We start from the raw sequence: 16,960 nt of genomic DNA on the forward strand, positions 1-16,960 counted from the left end.
CGGATTTGTTGATACAGTGCAGAACATCTTCTTCAATGGTTTTAAAAATGTGAAAAACAAAATAGTGAAAAGTGCACAAATGTGTGTAACATTACCGAAAGGTCACAAATGTGTGTAACATAACTGAAATGTCACAAAAGTGTGTAACGTTACTGAAATGTCACAAAAGTGTGTAATGTTACTGAAATGTCACAAATGTGTGTAATGTTACTGAAATGTCACAAATGTGTGTAATGTTACTGAAATGTCACAAATGTGTGTAACGTTACTGAAATGTCACAAATGTGTGTAATGTTCTTGAAATGTCACAAATGTGTTTAGTAAAGTTGGAGAAACATTTCTTTACATTAAGCAGCATAAAACCAGCATATACATTAATAGAACCTATTATAAATCATACCAGTGATTGCTGCCTGACATCCTTCACATCTTTGTTTAGTTCAGCAATGTCTTTGTCTAAGGAATGACAGAATTTCTCTATGCTGCTGTCTCTCTCGCCTACAGACTTGTCAATAGCATTTCGAACAGCTATGATGGAAGTCTTAAGGGTAGCAAACACTGCAAAATCTTCGGGAGGTGCAGGCACACCGTAAGTGTCAATGAGCTGGTACATCTGAGAGACAATATTGGACTCTTCTTCAAGAACATCAATCTGTAAATAGATTGTGAATGAGTTATGAATGTTTATTTAAGTCAGAACTATTATCGGTCTGTAGCCATTGTACAGGATTAAGGCAGACAATCCTCTTTTGTTATTAGTTTTCTGATTGGTCTGAAATGATCACAAATATTTGTGAATGTCACAAGTAGTAAATTCCTATGCATGTATGATCTCCTGCAGGCTACCCCTGGGAAAGAAATCAAGCTTGGTGTAACTAAACATTCCCAGTTTTTAAACCTGGTATACTCCTCCTGACACTACTTCTCCTGCTGCACTCTCTGCTGCATTCTCTACATATGAGGTCCATGCTATACGCCTCTCTGAAACCTGTCCATCTTAGAGTAGCTTTCCTTACCGCCCCCCGCCCCCCCCCCCCCCCCCTGGCATTGCCTCTAAATTCCTCAACAACTTTGCTTCCTGACTTCTTCTCTTCTGACATTCCCTCCATTATCCTAGGCGATTTCAACATCCCTATCGATATCTCCACAAAATCCCCTGCCTCTGAACTTCTCAACCTCACATCTTCACTTGGTCTCTCCCAGTGGACCTCCTCACCCTCCCATGTGAATGGGAGCTCACTGGATCTGGTCTTCACTCACTGTTGTGATATTTGTGATTTCTCCAACTCACCATTTCCCCTCTCTGACCACCACCTGCTCTCTTTTAACTTATATTTTTCTGCTTCCACATCTCTACCTCCTAAGGCTACCATCACTAAGAGTAACAATGAGGCTATTAACACCACATCCCTAGTTGACTCACTTTTCTCTCCTATTCTCTTTCTGTGTCTCTCCTCTCGTGCCCTGAACAAGGCACTTCCCTATACAATGCATCCCTTCCCTTCTGCTCTTGACTCTGTCGCTCCGCCAACCACTATTCACAATTGCAAGCTAACACATCAACCCTGGCATACCAAATGCACCAGATATCCTCAAAAATGCTCATGTACTGCTGAGCGACACTGGAGGAAATCATGCTCTAAGGCAGACTTCCTCCATTTTAATCTTATGTTCTCGTCCTTCAGTGCTGCCCTTTCCCTGTTAGGATCTCCTGCTCTGTGCTGCCACGTCGCCATGGCAACCGGGAGGCAAGTGTTAGCGAAGTAACCTGAGAGCAGCTGATACTCCGGTCCGGGTTTTTACTGTGTAGTGGTTACAGGCTCTGTGCACGGCAGGGAATCCGGCGCTGGTTTTGTGCTCACAGTCTGTGAGGTCTGAGTGGGGCGTGGACAGCACCTGCTATATAAACCATCCTCTCAGGCTAGGCAAATGCTGCTGAATCTTTGTTTGTTAATCAGTTCCAGAGAGTTAGCTAGTACTGTGTGACTTTGTATTTACTTGTTGCTTACTGCGAATATGCCTTGGGATTCGGTACTTCATTCTGCCAATCCGGACCTAGCAGTAAGACTGGAGTCAGTTGTTTGACCTGCTGGGGTTCTTTTGCTATTCTGTGAACCCAGCAGGTTTGCGGCTGTACTCTCAGACCTGCTTGCTTAATCCTCCCTCACTGTGCAGGGCGTCCAGGTGTCAGTTTAGTGGCAGTAAGCTGAACCTGTGCCCTGCAAGTGGGGGTTAGGATTGTGGATACTCTCCTTGTGTCTATATTTCTATCTCTGACCAAGGAGTTTATTCCCACACCCGTTGGTAACCCTTTGGGGTTTTTTCTGTTGCTCTTAGCAACATCATTTCAGGTGCTCCACATGTTAAATCACTACACCTCGCTTCATTGTCCGCTCTATTTCATCTGAGCATTCCTGACACTAGGAAGACACCCAATTCCTGAGCCTTTGGGCTTCTCAGTTCACTTTGTGTTTATTAGTTATTCCATCACCTCCTGTGTATGTTATGTTATACTGTCTGTGAGTTCGTTTGCTTCGCTTCCCTCTCTGTTCATACACCGGTATACTCCTGTTAGCACTGGTGTGCGTAACATATTCAGCAGCCCTACTCCTGTTGAAATTTTGTGGGAATATGGAGCATACCCCTCAAAATACTTTGCAACAGGTGGTCGATCAGGTGCAGGTCCTGACTCGACAATTTAATGAGATGTCCATTAAAATGAACACCCCGCAGGCCGCTAGCGGAGCTCCCGCAGCAGCAGCGGCAAGTTCAAGGGTTAAGGAGCCGAAAGTAAATCTCCCGGATCGTTTTTCTGGAGATCGCTCGCAGTTCTTTTGTTTCAAGGAGAGCTGTAAGCTATATTTCAGGCTTAGGCCCCAGTCTTCTGGGTCGGAGATTCAGCGGGTGGGCATGGTGATTTCCTTGCTACAAGGAGACCCACAGGTCTGGGCATATGGGTTACAGCCTGACTGTCCGTCGCTTAAAAGTGTTGATGCTTTTTTTACGGCACTGGGCATTTTGTATGTGATGACCCTGACAAGATGGCTTTAGCCGAGGCTCAGTTTACGGTTCTTAAGCAAGGGCGACGGCCAGCTGAGGTTTATAGTACGGAGTTTCGGTGGTTGGCTCATGATACCCAGTGGAATGACCCAGCCCTGAGAAACCAGTACCGAAGGGGCCTTTCTGACCAGATAAAGGATCAACTGGTACAATATTCCTCGCCTGATAGCTTAGATCAGCTCATGCAGTTATCCATCCGGGTGGATAGACAGCTGAGAGAGCGTAGGGCTTGAAAGGGAGACCGCAGTTTCCTTTTTTCCCAAGGGAACCTCAGACTCTGAGGAATATTCCGAGGAGCCTATGCAGATTGGGGCTACCCGCCTCTCCTCGCGTGAGAAGACGCGGAGGAGACAGCAGGGTTTGTGTTTGTACTGTGGGAATAAAGGTCATGTTGTAGTATCATGCCCAGAAAAACCGGAAAACTTCAGGGCCTGAGGGTGATGGGAAATATCCTGTCAGGCCAGAAGTCAGAATTTCCCAAAAAGACTTTTCTCATTCCGGTGACTTTGGAGATCCTCGGTCAAACTGTCAAGACTGAGGCCTTTGTTGACAGTGGGGCCGATGGGGTTTTCATGGACCGTCAATTCGCCCTGGAACACTCTGTTCCCTCAGTACCTTTGGCATCAGAGATTGAGATCTGTGGGTTAAACGGGGAACCATTGTCCCAGGGTAAAATTACCTCCTGCACCAGCCAAATTCCTTTGTTTATTGGAGCCACACACTCTGAAAAATTGTCTTTTTATGTGACTGTCTGTTCTTTTGCCCCATTGGTTTTGGGGTTACCCTGGTTAAGGGCCCATAACCCTCAATTTGACTGGGTCTCTGGGGAGATTCTTAGTTGGGGTAGTGATTGTTTCAGGAGGTGCTTGAGCCTTCCAGTCAGGCTCTCGCAGCTAAATTTGCCAGGATTGCCAGGATGTTATGCAGATTTTGCGGATGTGTTCTCCAAAAAAGTTGCGGAGGTACTACCTCCCCATCGCCCCTATGACTGTGCATTTGATTTGTTGCCGGATGCTAAGCTTCCCAAGAGCAGGTTGTACTCCCTGTCACGTCCTGAGACTCAGGCTATGGCAGAGTACATTCAGGAGAACTTGGCTAAGGGATTTATCAGACCCTCACAGTCCCCAGTTGGGTCGGGGTTCTTCTTCGTGGGTAAAAAGGACGGTTCGTTGCGACCCTGCATCGACTTCAGGGAATTGAACCGTATCACGATTAAAAACTCGTACCCACTGCCTCTCATTTCGGTTTTGTTTGACCAGCTTTGTACTGCCACCATTTTTTCTAAGATTGACCTACGCGGTGCTTACAATCTAATCCGAATAAGAGAGGGGGATGAATGGAAGACTGCCTTTAATACCCACTCAGGGCATTATGAATATTTGGTGATGCCTTTTGGGCTCTCTAATGCCCCGGCAGTCTTCCAGGAATTCATGAACGGTGTGCTCAGGGAATATTTGGATAGATTCTTAGTTGTTTATCTAGATGACATCCTAATCTTCTCTCATTCCCTGGAGGAACATCGGAAGCATGTACGCTTAGTCCTCCAGAAACTCAGAGACCATCAGCTTGGGGCGAAGCTGGAGAAGTGCGAGTTTGAAGTTCAGCAAATCGCATTTCTAGGGTATATTATCTCCTCAGAAGGTTTCCAAATGGAGGGTTCTAAGGTACAGGCAGTCCTGGATTGGGTGCAGCCCACTAGTTTGAAGGCGCTTCAGCGTTTTCTGGGCTTTGCGAATTTTTATAGACGGTTTATCGCTGGATTTTCGTCTATAGTGGCCCCCTTGGTGGCACTCACTAAGAAAGGGGCGGATGTTGCTCACTGGTCTTGTGAGGCCAAAGCGGCCTTTGCCCGTCTCAAAAGGGCATTTGACTCGGCCAAGGTGCTGCGACACCCAGATCCAGAGCGTCCTTTTGTGGTAGAAGTGGATGCCTCTGAGATAAGTATTGGGGCAGTGCTCTCTCAGATGGGGGTGTCTGATAATCGCCTTCATCCCTGTGCTTACTTTTCCCGTAAATTTTCGTCTGCCGAGATTAATTATGATGTGGGTAACCGGGAATTGTTGGCTATAAAGGATGCACTCGGGGAGTGGAGACACTGGCTTGAGGGGGCTAAGTTTGTGGTCTCAATTCTCACCGACCATAAGAATCTGGCATATTTAGAGTCAGCGAAGCGGCTCAATGCCAGGCAGGCACGATGGGCTTTGTTTTTTGCTCGCTTTAATTTTTTTATAACATATCGCCCTGGGTCAAAAAACATCAAGGCTGATGCGCTCTCGCAGAGTTTTGCTCCAGTTCAAGAGACCACCGAGGAGCCATTGCCCATTGTGTCCCCATCATGTATTAAAGTGGGCATTACCCAGGACCTCTTGTCATTAGTCCTTAGAGCACAGGAGCAGGCTCCTCCAGACCTTCCGGTAGGTCTCTTGTTTGTGCCTCCTAGGTTAAGACAGCAAGTGTTCCTGGAATTCCATGCCAAGAGGTCGGCAGGGCATCCGGGTATTGCCAGAACTCGGGAGTTGCTGTCTAGGGCGGTGTGGTGGCCCTCAGTGGCTAGGGATGTGGATCAGTGGGTTCGGGCATGTGATGTTTGTGCCCGAAATAAAACTCCTAGAGGGGTTCCTGTCGGCCCATTACATCCACTCTCTATTCCGTCTAAGCCATGGACCCACATTTCCATGGATTTTGAGGTGGACTTGCCCAAATCCTCGGGGATGGCAGCCATTTGGGTTGTTGTTGACAGGTTTTCGAAGATAACGCATTTCGTTCCACTGGTTGGGTTGCCATCGGCCAGACGCCTGTCTGAGTTATTTATGCAGCATGTTGTGCGCCTCCACGGGTTGCCACTTGATGTGGTCTCTGACCGTGGATCCCAGTTTGTGGCCAAATTCTGGAGGGCATTTTGTTCTGATCTCCAGATTTCTGTGAGCTTGTCGTCAGGCTACCATCCACAGTCTAATGGGCAGACTGAGAGGGTAAACCAGTCCTTGGAGCAGTTCCTCAGGTGTTATGTCTCCAAGTGTCATACTGACTGGGTTGCTCATCTGTCCATGGCGGAGTTTGCCTATAACAACGCGGCTCACTCTGCTACAGGGATCTCTCCCTTCCTTTGTGTGTATGGGCATCATCCTAAGGCCAATTCTTTTGACCCCCTGGATTCCACGTCTGGTGGTTCCTCTGTTGTTTCGGTCCTTAGGGGTATTTGGAGGAAAGTGAAGAAAGCCCTTGTGTCTGTGTCATTAGTGACCAAAAGGGTTTTTGATAAGCGGAGAAGACCCTGCAGCTTCAAATTAGGAGACTTCGTCTGGTTGTCCACCAAGAATTTGAAGTTGAGACAGCCATCTCATAAGTTAGGCCCCCGGTTCATTGGCCCTTATAAGATCACCAGGGTTATCAATCCGGTGGCATTTCAGTTAGATCTGCCCCGTTCATTGGGTATCAATAAAACATTTCATTGTTCCCTTTTAAAACTGGCGGTTAGTAATCCTTCTTCCAGTGGAAGACCTTCTCCTCTTCTGATACGGGGTCAGAGGGAGTTTGTGGTTGAAAGGGTTCTTGACTCCAAGATGGTTCGGGGTCGGCTGTCATTTTTGGTGCACTGGAAGGGGTATGGCCCGGAGGAGCGGTCGTGGGTGCGCAGTTGTGATCTTCATGCCCCCAGACTGATACGCTCTTTCTACTCGCAGTTCCCCGATAAACACGGTGGTAGGGGTTCTTTGACCCCTCGTCAGAGGGGGGGTACTGTTAGGATCTCCTGCTCTGTGCTGCCACGTCGCCATGGCAACCGGGAGGCAAGTGTTAGCGAAGTAACCTGAGCGCAGCTGATACTCCGGTCCGGGTTTTTACTGTGTAGTGGTTACAGGCTCTGTGCACGGCAGGGAATCCGGCGCTGGTTTTGTGCTCACAGTCTGTGAGGTCTGAGTGGGGCGTGGACAGCACCTGCTATATAAACCATCCTCTCAGGCTAGGCAAAAGCTGCTGAATCTTTGTTTGTTAGTCAGTTCCAGAGAGTTAGCTAGTACTGTGTTACTTTGTATTTACTTGTTGCTTACTGCGAATAGGCCTTGGGATTCGGTACTTCATTCTGCCAATCCGGACCTAGCAGTAAGACTGGAGTCAGTTGTTTGACCTGCTGGGGTTTTTTTGCTATTCTGTGAACCCAGCAGGTTTGCGGCTGTACTCTCAGACCTGCTTGCTTAATCCTCCCTCACTGTGCAGGGCGTCCAGGTGTTAGTTTAGTGGCAGTAAGCTGAACCTGTGCCCTGCAAGTGGGGGTTAGGATTGTGGATACTCTCCTTGTGTCTATATTTCTATCTCTGACCAAGGAGTTTATTCCCACACCCGTTGGTAACCCTTTGGGGGTTTTTCTGTTGCTCTTAGCAACATCATTTCAGGTGCTCCACATGTTAAATCACTACACCTCGCTTCATTGTCCGCTCTATTCCATCTGAGCATTCCTGACACTAGGGAGACACCCAATTCCTGAGCCTTTGGGCTTCTCCGTTCACTTTGTGTTTATTAGTTATTCCATCACCTCCTGTGTATGTTATGTTATACTGTCTGTGAGTTCGTTTGCTTCGCTTCCCTCTCTGTTCATACACCGGTATACTCCTGTTAGCACTGGTGTGCGTAACATTCCCTTGCTAAACAGTCATACATCCAGATCATCATCTCCTTCCAGTCTTCCAACACCCGGCGCCTTTTTGCCACTCTCTTCTCACTCCTCTGTACAGCTACACTTCCCCCCCATTCTTACTCTCTGCTCTTGACTTTGCCACTTACTTCACTTCCAAAATTGACTCAATACGTAAGGATATCACATCACACCAGACCATAAGCAACCAGCCTCCTCCCATCCCTTACCAGCCTTCCCCATCCCTCTCACTAACTCTGACATCTTTCTCCCATGTATCTGGTGAGGATCCAAACACTCTCTCCAACTACCGACCCATCTCTCTCCTCCCTTTTGCCTCCAAACTCCTTGAGCATATTGTCTAGAAACGCCTTACTTCTTTTCTTTCCTCACACTCACTGCTTGACCCATTCCAGTCTGGCTTCAGTCCTCTCCACTCCACTGAAACTGCCCTCACAAAAGTCTGCAATGACCTCCATGCTGCCAAATCTAAGGGCCACTACTCTGCTTATTCTTCTTCACCTCTCTGCTGTTTTTGACACTGTGGACCATCATCTCCTTCTGAAAATCCTTCACTCCAGTGGTCTGCATGATACCGCCCACTCTTGTTTGTCTTCCTACCTCTCTGACCATTCCTTCTCTGTCTCCTCTCATGACGCCACCTCCCCCCCTCCCCACTTCCACTAACTGTAGGTGTTCCTCAAGGTTCTGTTCTTGGTCTTCTCCTTTTCTCTCTCTCTATACGACCTCTTTAGGTGAACTCATCCTTTCTTTTGACTTCCAATATTATCTTTATGCTGATGATACTCAATCTACCTTTCCTTCCCGGACCTCTCCCTCGCCCTCCGCACTCATATCTCCAACTGTCTCTCTGCTATCTCTTCTTGGATGTCCCAGCACTTTCTTAAACTTAACATGTCTAAGACTGAGCTGATCATCTTCCCAAGCTCCCGCACAACCTCACCTCCCCCAATTTCATTATCCATTGATTGCACAACTATCTCCTCTAGCCCCCAAGTGCGCTCTCTTGGAGTAATCCTTGACTCCTCCCTCTTCTTCAAACCACACATTCAGCAACTCTCACAAACCTGCCTCAGTGGTCATCTCCAGACTAGACTACTGTAATCTCCTCCTGATTGGCATCCCTGACAAATGCCTCTCTCCACTCCAATCTATTCTTTATGCTACAGCCCGGATCATCTTCCTCACCAAACACACTATGTCCACCTCCCCTCTCTTACAAGCCCTTCGCTGGCTTCCCTCCCCTTTCAGAATCCAATTCACACTTCTAATACTCACTTACAAAGCTCTCACCCACTCCTCTCCCATTTACATCTCTGGCCTAATCTCTCTTTACAGTTGCCCAGAACTTACTCACCCGGTGCGATCACTTCAGCCTGTCCTGGGCCGGAATTGATGTCAGACCCCCGCCCTGCAAACGCTTGGACACGCCTGCGTTTTCCCAAACACTCCCAGAAAACGACACCCACAAACGCCTTCTTCCTGTCAATCACCTTGTGATCGGCTGTGCGAATGGATTCTTTGTAAAACCCATCGCACAGCAACGATCCACTTTGTACCCGTGCGACTCACCTGCGCATTGCGGTGCATACGCATGCGCAGTTTTAACCTGATTGCAGCACTGCAAAAAACGCCAGCGAGCGATCAGTTCTGAATTACCCCCTGCGTCACCCCTGTCTGTCTGCCCCTCTCCTTTAGAATGTAGGCTCTCACGAGAAGGGCCCTCTTCCCTCATGTGCTTATCCTTTTCTTACTTTAATAATGTTCGACTGCACCAAATACCGCAGTCTTCTGCCAGCTGATACTTATTCCGCTGTCATCTGCTGATGTAGCCATGTTTATTTACCCTGTCCTATATTGTCCCTGTCCTATATTTACCCTGTCCTATATTGTCTTCAACCTTAAGTTGCTGTTTTCCTGTTTTGATTATTTGTTTATATATTCTGTAATTGGGCGCTTGTAGCGCCATATAAATAAAGGATAATAATAATAATAATAATAATAATAATAATAATAATATTACGCATGGCATGACCTGGCAGCTCTGAGATGTATGTGGCAGGCTAATCCAGCACAAAACAAGATTGAATGTATATTGGCACACTTCTTTTCTGCGTAGAGCAGGTCGCAGAACAAGCAGCCCATTGGTGCAACTGTCAGTTTTTGCTATGAAGAGGTCGTCAAAGTGGTCGCCACATAATCATATTCCTAAGTTTTATACCTCATAAAAGATGACCTGTATAATAATGTCCATACAAGGTGATATGTTTAATAAATGTTGCAATGGTACAGAAGAAAGAGGGCCTGATGTTGAGTTCAATGGGGGTCATTCTGAGTTGATCGCTCACTGCCGATTTTCACAGCGCAGCGATCAGGTAAAAAAACGGCAAAACTGTCCATGCGCCGCAATGCGCACGCACGTCGTACGGGCACAAAGAGCATCGCTGCTGTGCACTGGATCTAGCGAAGATTCCATTCGCACTGCCGATCAAGGAGATTGACAGGAAGAGGGCGTTTATGGGTGTCAACTGACTGTTTTCTGGGAGTGTTTGGGAAAATGCAGGTGTCCAGGCGTTTGCAGGGCGGGTATCTGACGTCAATTCCGGGACCTTCGTCGCTGCAATCATCGCACAGAATAAATAACTACAGGGCTGGTCTTGTTTTGCACAAAATATTTTTGTACCGCTCAGCTGCACAGGCGTTCGCACTCTTGCAAAGCGAAAATACACTCCCCCGTCTATGCGTTTGCATGGCTGCTAAAAGTAGCTAGCGAGTGATCAACTTGGAATGACCCCCCAATGTTCACCCGTTTGTGTGGCATAAAATCTGTAAATCTGTACTGCACATGCCCACAAGAAAAGTTGCATGCATGCATTCTGACATTGGGGGTAATTCCAAGTTGATCGCAGCAGGAATTTTGTTAGCAGTTGGGCAAAACCATGTGCACTGCAGGGGAGGCAAGTTTAACATCTGCGGAGAGAGTTAGATTTGGGTGTGGTGTGTTCAATCTGCAATCTAATTTGCAGTGTAAAAATAAAGCAGCCAGTATTTACCCTGCACAGAAACAAAATAACCCACCCAAATCTAACTCTTTCTGCACATGTTATATCTGCCTCCCCTGCAGTGCACATGGTTTTGCCCAACTGCTAACAAAATTCCTGCTGCGATCAACTTGCAATTACCCCCATTGTGCCTTACTGCAACTGGAGAGGCGGAATGAAGAAGGGGGAAGCAGCTGTCTAAAGCTGGGTACACATTAAATGATGTGTACCCAGCGCGATATCGTCAGCGACGGCACCTGGTGGAGGGGCCAGCATAGCAAGTGCATACACACTTGCCAATTCCGGCAGCAACGAGCGCCGACAGCATGGCCCTTGCTGGCGATGTTGCCCGTTGAACCTGCATGCATGCAGGTCCATCGGAGGAAGTCACTGACAACACGCAGGAGTGTTTATCATCAGCGACATAGTGTATACGCACTAGACGATATCGTGAACAATGGAATCGGGTATATTGTCCACGAAATCACCTAGTGTGTACCCGATCATAACATAGACCAAGTGTCTGTTGGTAATTGTACGGGGTTAGGTACGAAATTCTGGCAATCAGTATCCCGATGGTCAGGATGCCAAAAGCGTCATCCCAACAGTCAAAATCCCAACAGATCCCATATTTAAACCCTACATTTAACCCCCCCCCAGCCTATTCCTAACCTTCCCCCCTTCCTACGTTAGTTGCGCACATCGGTACTTAGGGGGGCCCCCTGGTGGACTTTACTCCTCCAACAGTAGAAGCTCACACAATAGACTGATAACTCTGGAAGACACTGGGTAATGGCTTTGAGAGTAATGGGACGGCAGTGCTTTGGTACTAAAGAAATGATACGATTGAGCTTCAGTACTATTGAGTTTTACAGAATCCATCAATGGAGCACAGAACACCGGTGACAGGTCCGTGAGCGAAGGAAGACAACTTTGTCTGTACAAAGGATGGAGGCACCATGGTGCTATGGCCAGTCTGAATGGTCATAATCTCTGGAGGAACTGCAGCCACTAAACGATTCCGCTGCAGTAGCAGGACAGTAGAGCAAGATGTAGGCTGATGTGGACTGGCCAGTATTTCAAGAACAGCTGTGATTTAGCCATGCAGGATGTAGGCTCACAAACCGAAGATACAGAAACAATTGCGGTATAGTCGAGTAGGATTTCAATAGACAGGCCAGTAGTACAGGTGCAGCTGTGGCTCAGCCATGCCGGGTGTGAGTTGGCAGGCCAGTGTGAAGGAACGATCGTGCCTTGGTCTTGCAGGAAATTAGCAGTCAGGCCAGGTATAAAGGAATAGCTAAGATTTGCCCTGCAGGATGTTAACAGACAGGCCAGGTTTTAAGAAGCAACTGCAACTTAGTCTTGCAAGATGTTGGTAAGCAAGCAAAATATTCAAGAGCAGCTGCAGTGACGGCCTTGCAGGTAGTTAGCAGCCCAACCAGGTATACAAGAGCAGCTACAGCCTGGCCAAGTATGATATAAACAAACAGGCCAGGAATTCAGGAACAGCTGCAGCAGACAGGTGAAGCCAGAAACATCCGTAGTACAATGCAGAGCGTCAAGGGCTCAGAGGACTGTAACTGGCAAGAGCAGGCTGGAGTGTCTAGAAGATAAAGTGGAAGAGAGCCAAACCGGAGGCCAGCTGGGACAAGCCCCCTATTAATTATTAATTCCGTGCAGTCGGAAAGCTGCGCGTCCCTGTGGATGGCCCACAATCCACCATGGCCGCATAGCACTGTGATGTCTGGGTCGCCTAGCAACGTCAGGGACTGAGCTGCCGCAGTGGCTCGTAACACATCCTAACTCTAACCCCCCACCCCACCCCTGCAGCTTAAGCATAACCCTTCCCCTAGTGCTTAACCATAAACCCCCCATACTTACCATCGTGATCCGGTGGGATTCTGTCGGGATCCTAACAGCATCCCATTGTATCAACTGTGGGTGACTAAGGGCTGCTGCAAATACACAGTGATGATGAAGAAGCCACAATTGCCGTGTAAGTTGTTAGCAGCAGTTCTATACCTATCAGCCCCTAATAAATGATTTCCAACACTAATGAGCTGATTTGTCTCGCTCTGTAAAATAACAGAAACTGCTACAATGAAATGTGTGACTATCTGAGGGATCTATTCTGTGATTCATAGCTATACGTCATGTTACTATTAAGGCTTGTCAGTTTCATTTATTAGATTTACATGTGCCATAATGTCATTTGAAACTGTAACTATTATCCTTTGTTACTGAAGATCTACACATGGGGAAGAAACAATAAAAACAAAAGTACAACTACTTGAAATACTCTTTTTTTTAACGTACCCGTTCTTGAATCTCGTCCAAAAATATTAAAGTATTTACAAAATCCAAGGTGGTAGAAGGAAAAAACTGAAGTCTGAACTGGGCATCTTGCGCTTCTGCTATGATGGCATCCAACTTTTTCTTAGCAAGAATAGGAAGGATTTCATATATTGCCTGGTGAACAGAAACCAATATATCAAAACTAGGAAATGTAACAAGAAGGATAACAAGGGGGTTGGGCCACTGCAGCTTAAGATTTATTAGGAAGTCTTTCAAATATGTTTGCAGACTCACATACTCCTGTCCCGTACATTGCCGCTAACTACTATCAGTGTTGTAAAAGCTGTTTGCATACTAATGAGATCTGCCTGTAAGGCTAACCACACATGGGGGGGGCCTCAGATGAGGACGGAGGTGCCTTTCATGTCGCAAAGTACTGATTATCGGTATATTGCGCATGTGTAGGATCTGTTCTGCGCATGTGCAAACGGGTCCTGAGATGAAGGTAGCAGGACAGTAGCAGGCTGTCAGTGATTGACAATCTGCTGCTGTCTGGGGATTGGAGGGGGGCCACGGCCTCCATTTGTGAAAATGTAGGCGTGTCACCGCCGTTTAGGGGGAGGGAATAGGCAAGGGATCTTTGTCGTAGGAAGGAGATTTGCTGGCCTCTGCAACAGTCGACTTGTGCAGCACCATGGGTGCCGCCAGCCGCCCGATGGTGGGTGAGAGATCTAATGCTGCATCGTAGGAAGCAGGTCAGATCACTACTGCAGCAGGAGGCGTCTGATTGAAACAGACGCCTTACCATACAGCGATATCATTATAGCACCTCCAACCACATCTGAATCAGGCCCATGAAGCCATAACTTGCTGCATGTGTGGAGCCTAAACGACCAGTATAATCAGCAGCCCTTGAAAAAAATACTGATATATGAATTACCATAAAAATAAAATTTTAAAGGTAAGGGAAATCTAATTTCAGACATAAGATGTGCCATGATAATGTCACACTTTGAATATTAGGGCTTTTCCAACTAGAAGAGCACTAGGGGCCTAATTCAGACCTGATCGCTGCGGTGCGTTTTCGCACAGCAGCCGATCAGGTCTGAACTGCGCATGCACCGGCATCGCAATGCACCGATGGCCATCTTAGCCCAACAATCGCCTCTGCCTGATTGACAGGCAGAGGCGGTCGCTGGGCGGGAGGGGGCGGGCTAGCAGCGTTGGGCTGCTGTTTTAGGGGCGCGGTCCGGGCAACGCAGGCATGCCCGGACCGTTCGGGGGGGCGGGCCGCGGCGGCTGCTGTGTGACGTCACACGCAGCCACGGCGACCCGGACAGCGACGGGTAGCTCCCTGCCAGCACGCAGGAGCTGCACTGGTAGGGAGCTAGTCTTCAGGTACAAAAGTATCGCTGCCATGCGATGCTTTTGTACCTGTGCAGGAAGGGGGGGGGGGGTTTACTAGCCCTGTGCTGGGCGTCCCCCCGCATGTCTGAGTGACTGATCGTAGCCGTGCAAAATTTCGCACGGCTACGATCAGTTCTGAATTAGGCCCCTAGTCCCATAGTGATCTAAATCCACCTGCAGACACAATGAAGTGTCATACAGGAGCAAGCTTTCAGGGTACAACTATCTCTAAGCATAACTGCTCCTGCGTAATGCATACGATCCCTCCCTGGGACTGAACTAGATTCGGTTGCAACTGAGTGATTATCGGTAGACTGTGCATGCTGCTTGCTGTGAGGAATCAGTCACAGAATGATTGACAGGTAAAGACCGCTTGGCAGAGGGAATGAGGAGTGTCTGCACAAACGTAGAGACGTCCTGACTGTTTTCAGGACATGCAGCTGCAAACTTGTATGCATAAAACATGGTGCCAGCGTCGCAGTTACCGCCGCTATTCTGCACAACCATAGAGGCATTCAATGTTCTTCGCATATACGTCACAGTAGCGACACAGCTGCTGACAGTGTTGCGATGACTTCAGTGGGAGTCTCTGTTCACTTGTGGGTGGTTGCTACATTTGCAATGCCTCAGAGTTCCATTACTGAAAAGGATCACTGCTCTGTCAGCATTGCGACTGTATTTTAATCAGGCCCCCATTCACTGAAGTTATGTGAGAGCTAGAAAAACGAATGCACTTAAAGCCAGCAAATTATGATGTTTGTGGTGGAACAGAGCGCTTTGCAGAACTGCACACTTCAGGCAAAATAACTTTTGTCTTCCCATTATGTTTTATGCACTGTATTTATAGACTTGGATGTCATGCAATATTCAGGCTATTAATAGAGCTGGTAAAATGGTAAATTCCCACTATAGTGCTGTGTGGTTTGTTTCGGACAGGGCCAAATTCTGCCTTTTCACCCGAAATGTAGATCAATTTCACTGAACTCTACTGGGTATTCATAATGTAAAATTATTTCCATAACCATTCTTTAGGTTACATGGTCCTGCTATAATATTACCTCCAAACACCTCTTTGGTGAGGGAATTAACTTCTCCTTTAATGTCTTGGCATCTACTAATAATAATCCTAGATTTCGTTTTTGTGTGATTGCCATGGCATCCTGGTGCTCTTTATGGTATTTCTCCAGTTGTACAGCAAAAAAATCAACTCCTGTGAACAATTACATAATAGTTATGAAGTTCAGTATGTTATATGTAAAAGAAAAAAGGCTACATTCATTAGTATTAGCAAGGCTGCCCAGCATGCTAACCGCTGTCACCCCCGCCCCGCGCGGGCACGCACTAATTGCAATCGCGCCGCAATTAGTGCAGGGACGCAGAAAGTAGGGAAGCCTCCTGCCGTGTGATGCAACTGCCCCGATCACGCCCATGCCATGCAACCTGTTCGGAAAGCCGCCGCCACCACAATGCTCCAACTCCGCCTTGGAAACGGAGCGTTGTCAACCCCTTCCCGCCCCGCAAACGCCTCTGCTTGACTGACAGGAAGTGGTGTTCGCATTTACTGGGGGGGGGGGGGGGGGGTGTCAGTGCTGTTTCTTGCACACAGCACTAAAATGTCTAGTTACGGCACTGCATATGCATCTGGTTTAATCCACAGACACTTTTGTAAACCATTAATGTACTGTGCAACAAATGCATTTGATATTTACCACTAATTAATCAACAAATACATTAGAATCAACACATTGATTATCCTCGCTCACCAAAGCATAATCTATGAACAAGAAAAGAAGAAAGCACCATTTGACATCAGGTGAGTGTTTAGCAAAACAGCCAATCACAAGAAGTTCACTTCACTAGTGCCGGTATCTAGTATTATCATCATCATCTTCTATTTGTATCAGCCAGCCAACCCTGACTACGAAGTCTACTGATACATGTCGTGGGTCCTGGTGCTATTGTGCATGGGTGGCCATGCATGAGGGTGTGGCCCTGTCCAGATAGCAATACAATGCACTCTGAATAATGTGTGTGTAATAGAGGGTGTTGCTTCACTTCTCATGCTGGCTCAGGCCCTGTTATGCACGCAGTCATGACTGGGCATGGGTAATCTCTACCCACCCCATCTCAGCACCCCTGTTGACCATGTGCAAATAGTATGACTTTCCCAGGAGTACTGTATGTGCATTTTTTCTCAGACTGCATGGGGTAAATTTACTAAGATGGGAGTTCTATTTAAGATGGGATGTTGCCCATAGCAACCAATCAAATTCCAGGTATTATCTTCTAGAAGGTGCTAGTTAAATGAGAAGTAGAATCTGATTGGTTTCTATGGACAACATCCAATCCTAAATAGAACTCCCATTTTAGTAAATATACCCTCATGTGTTCAATTGCGCAAACATGCTTAGTTAATAGTACACTACTATGTATAGGGTGTGCTATGATATACCGGTGCTCAGAATCCCGGCGCCCAGCACACCGGCACCAGGATCCCGACTGC

At 47.3% G+C, this 16,960-nt stretch overlaps 1 protein-coding gene and 1 long non-coding RNA gene across 3 annotated transcripts in view; one reads left to right on the forward strand and one right to left on the reverse strand.

Annotated features, from left to right (window-relative positions):
* The window catches only part of DNAH6 (dynein axonemal heavy chain 6), a 679,574-nt gene that overhangs the window by 531,876 nt on the left and 130,738 nt on the right, over positions 1 to 16,960 (reverse strand). The window contains exons 13-15 of the mRNA XM_063919567.1: positions 15,516 to 15,667; positions 13,072 to 13,224; positions 401 to 652 (exon numbers count right to left, since the gene is read on the reverse strand). Coding sequence (XP_063775637.1) covers positions 401 to 652; positions 13,072 to 13,224; positions 15,516 to 15,667 — 557 coding nt within the window. The remainder of the gene's footprint in view (positions 1 to 400; positions 653 to 13,071; positions 13,225 to 15,515; positions 15,668 to 16,960) is intronic.
* The window catches only part of LOC134911276 (uncharacterized), a 69,923-nt gene that overhangs the window by 19,783 nt on the left and 33,180 nt on the right, over positions 1 to 16,960 (forward strand). The window contains exon 2 of one of the 2 annotated variants that reach the window (XR_010176444.1): positions 505 to 589. The exons of the other annotated variant lie outside the window; for it this stretch is intronic. This is a non-coding gene — a long non-coding RNA (uncharacterized LOC134911276). The remainder of the gene's footprint in view (positions 1 to 504; positions 590 to 16,960) is intronic. 2 annotated transcript variants of the gene reach the window in all.

This window comes from Pseudophryne corroboree, chromosome 1, assembly GCF_028390025.1.
Source record: "Pseudophryne corroboree isolate aPseCor3 chromosome 1, aPseCor3.hap2, whole genome shotgun sequence".
NCBI lineage: Eukaryota > Metazoa > Chordata > Amphibia > Anura > Myobatrachidae > Pseudophryne > Pseudophryne corroboree.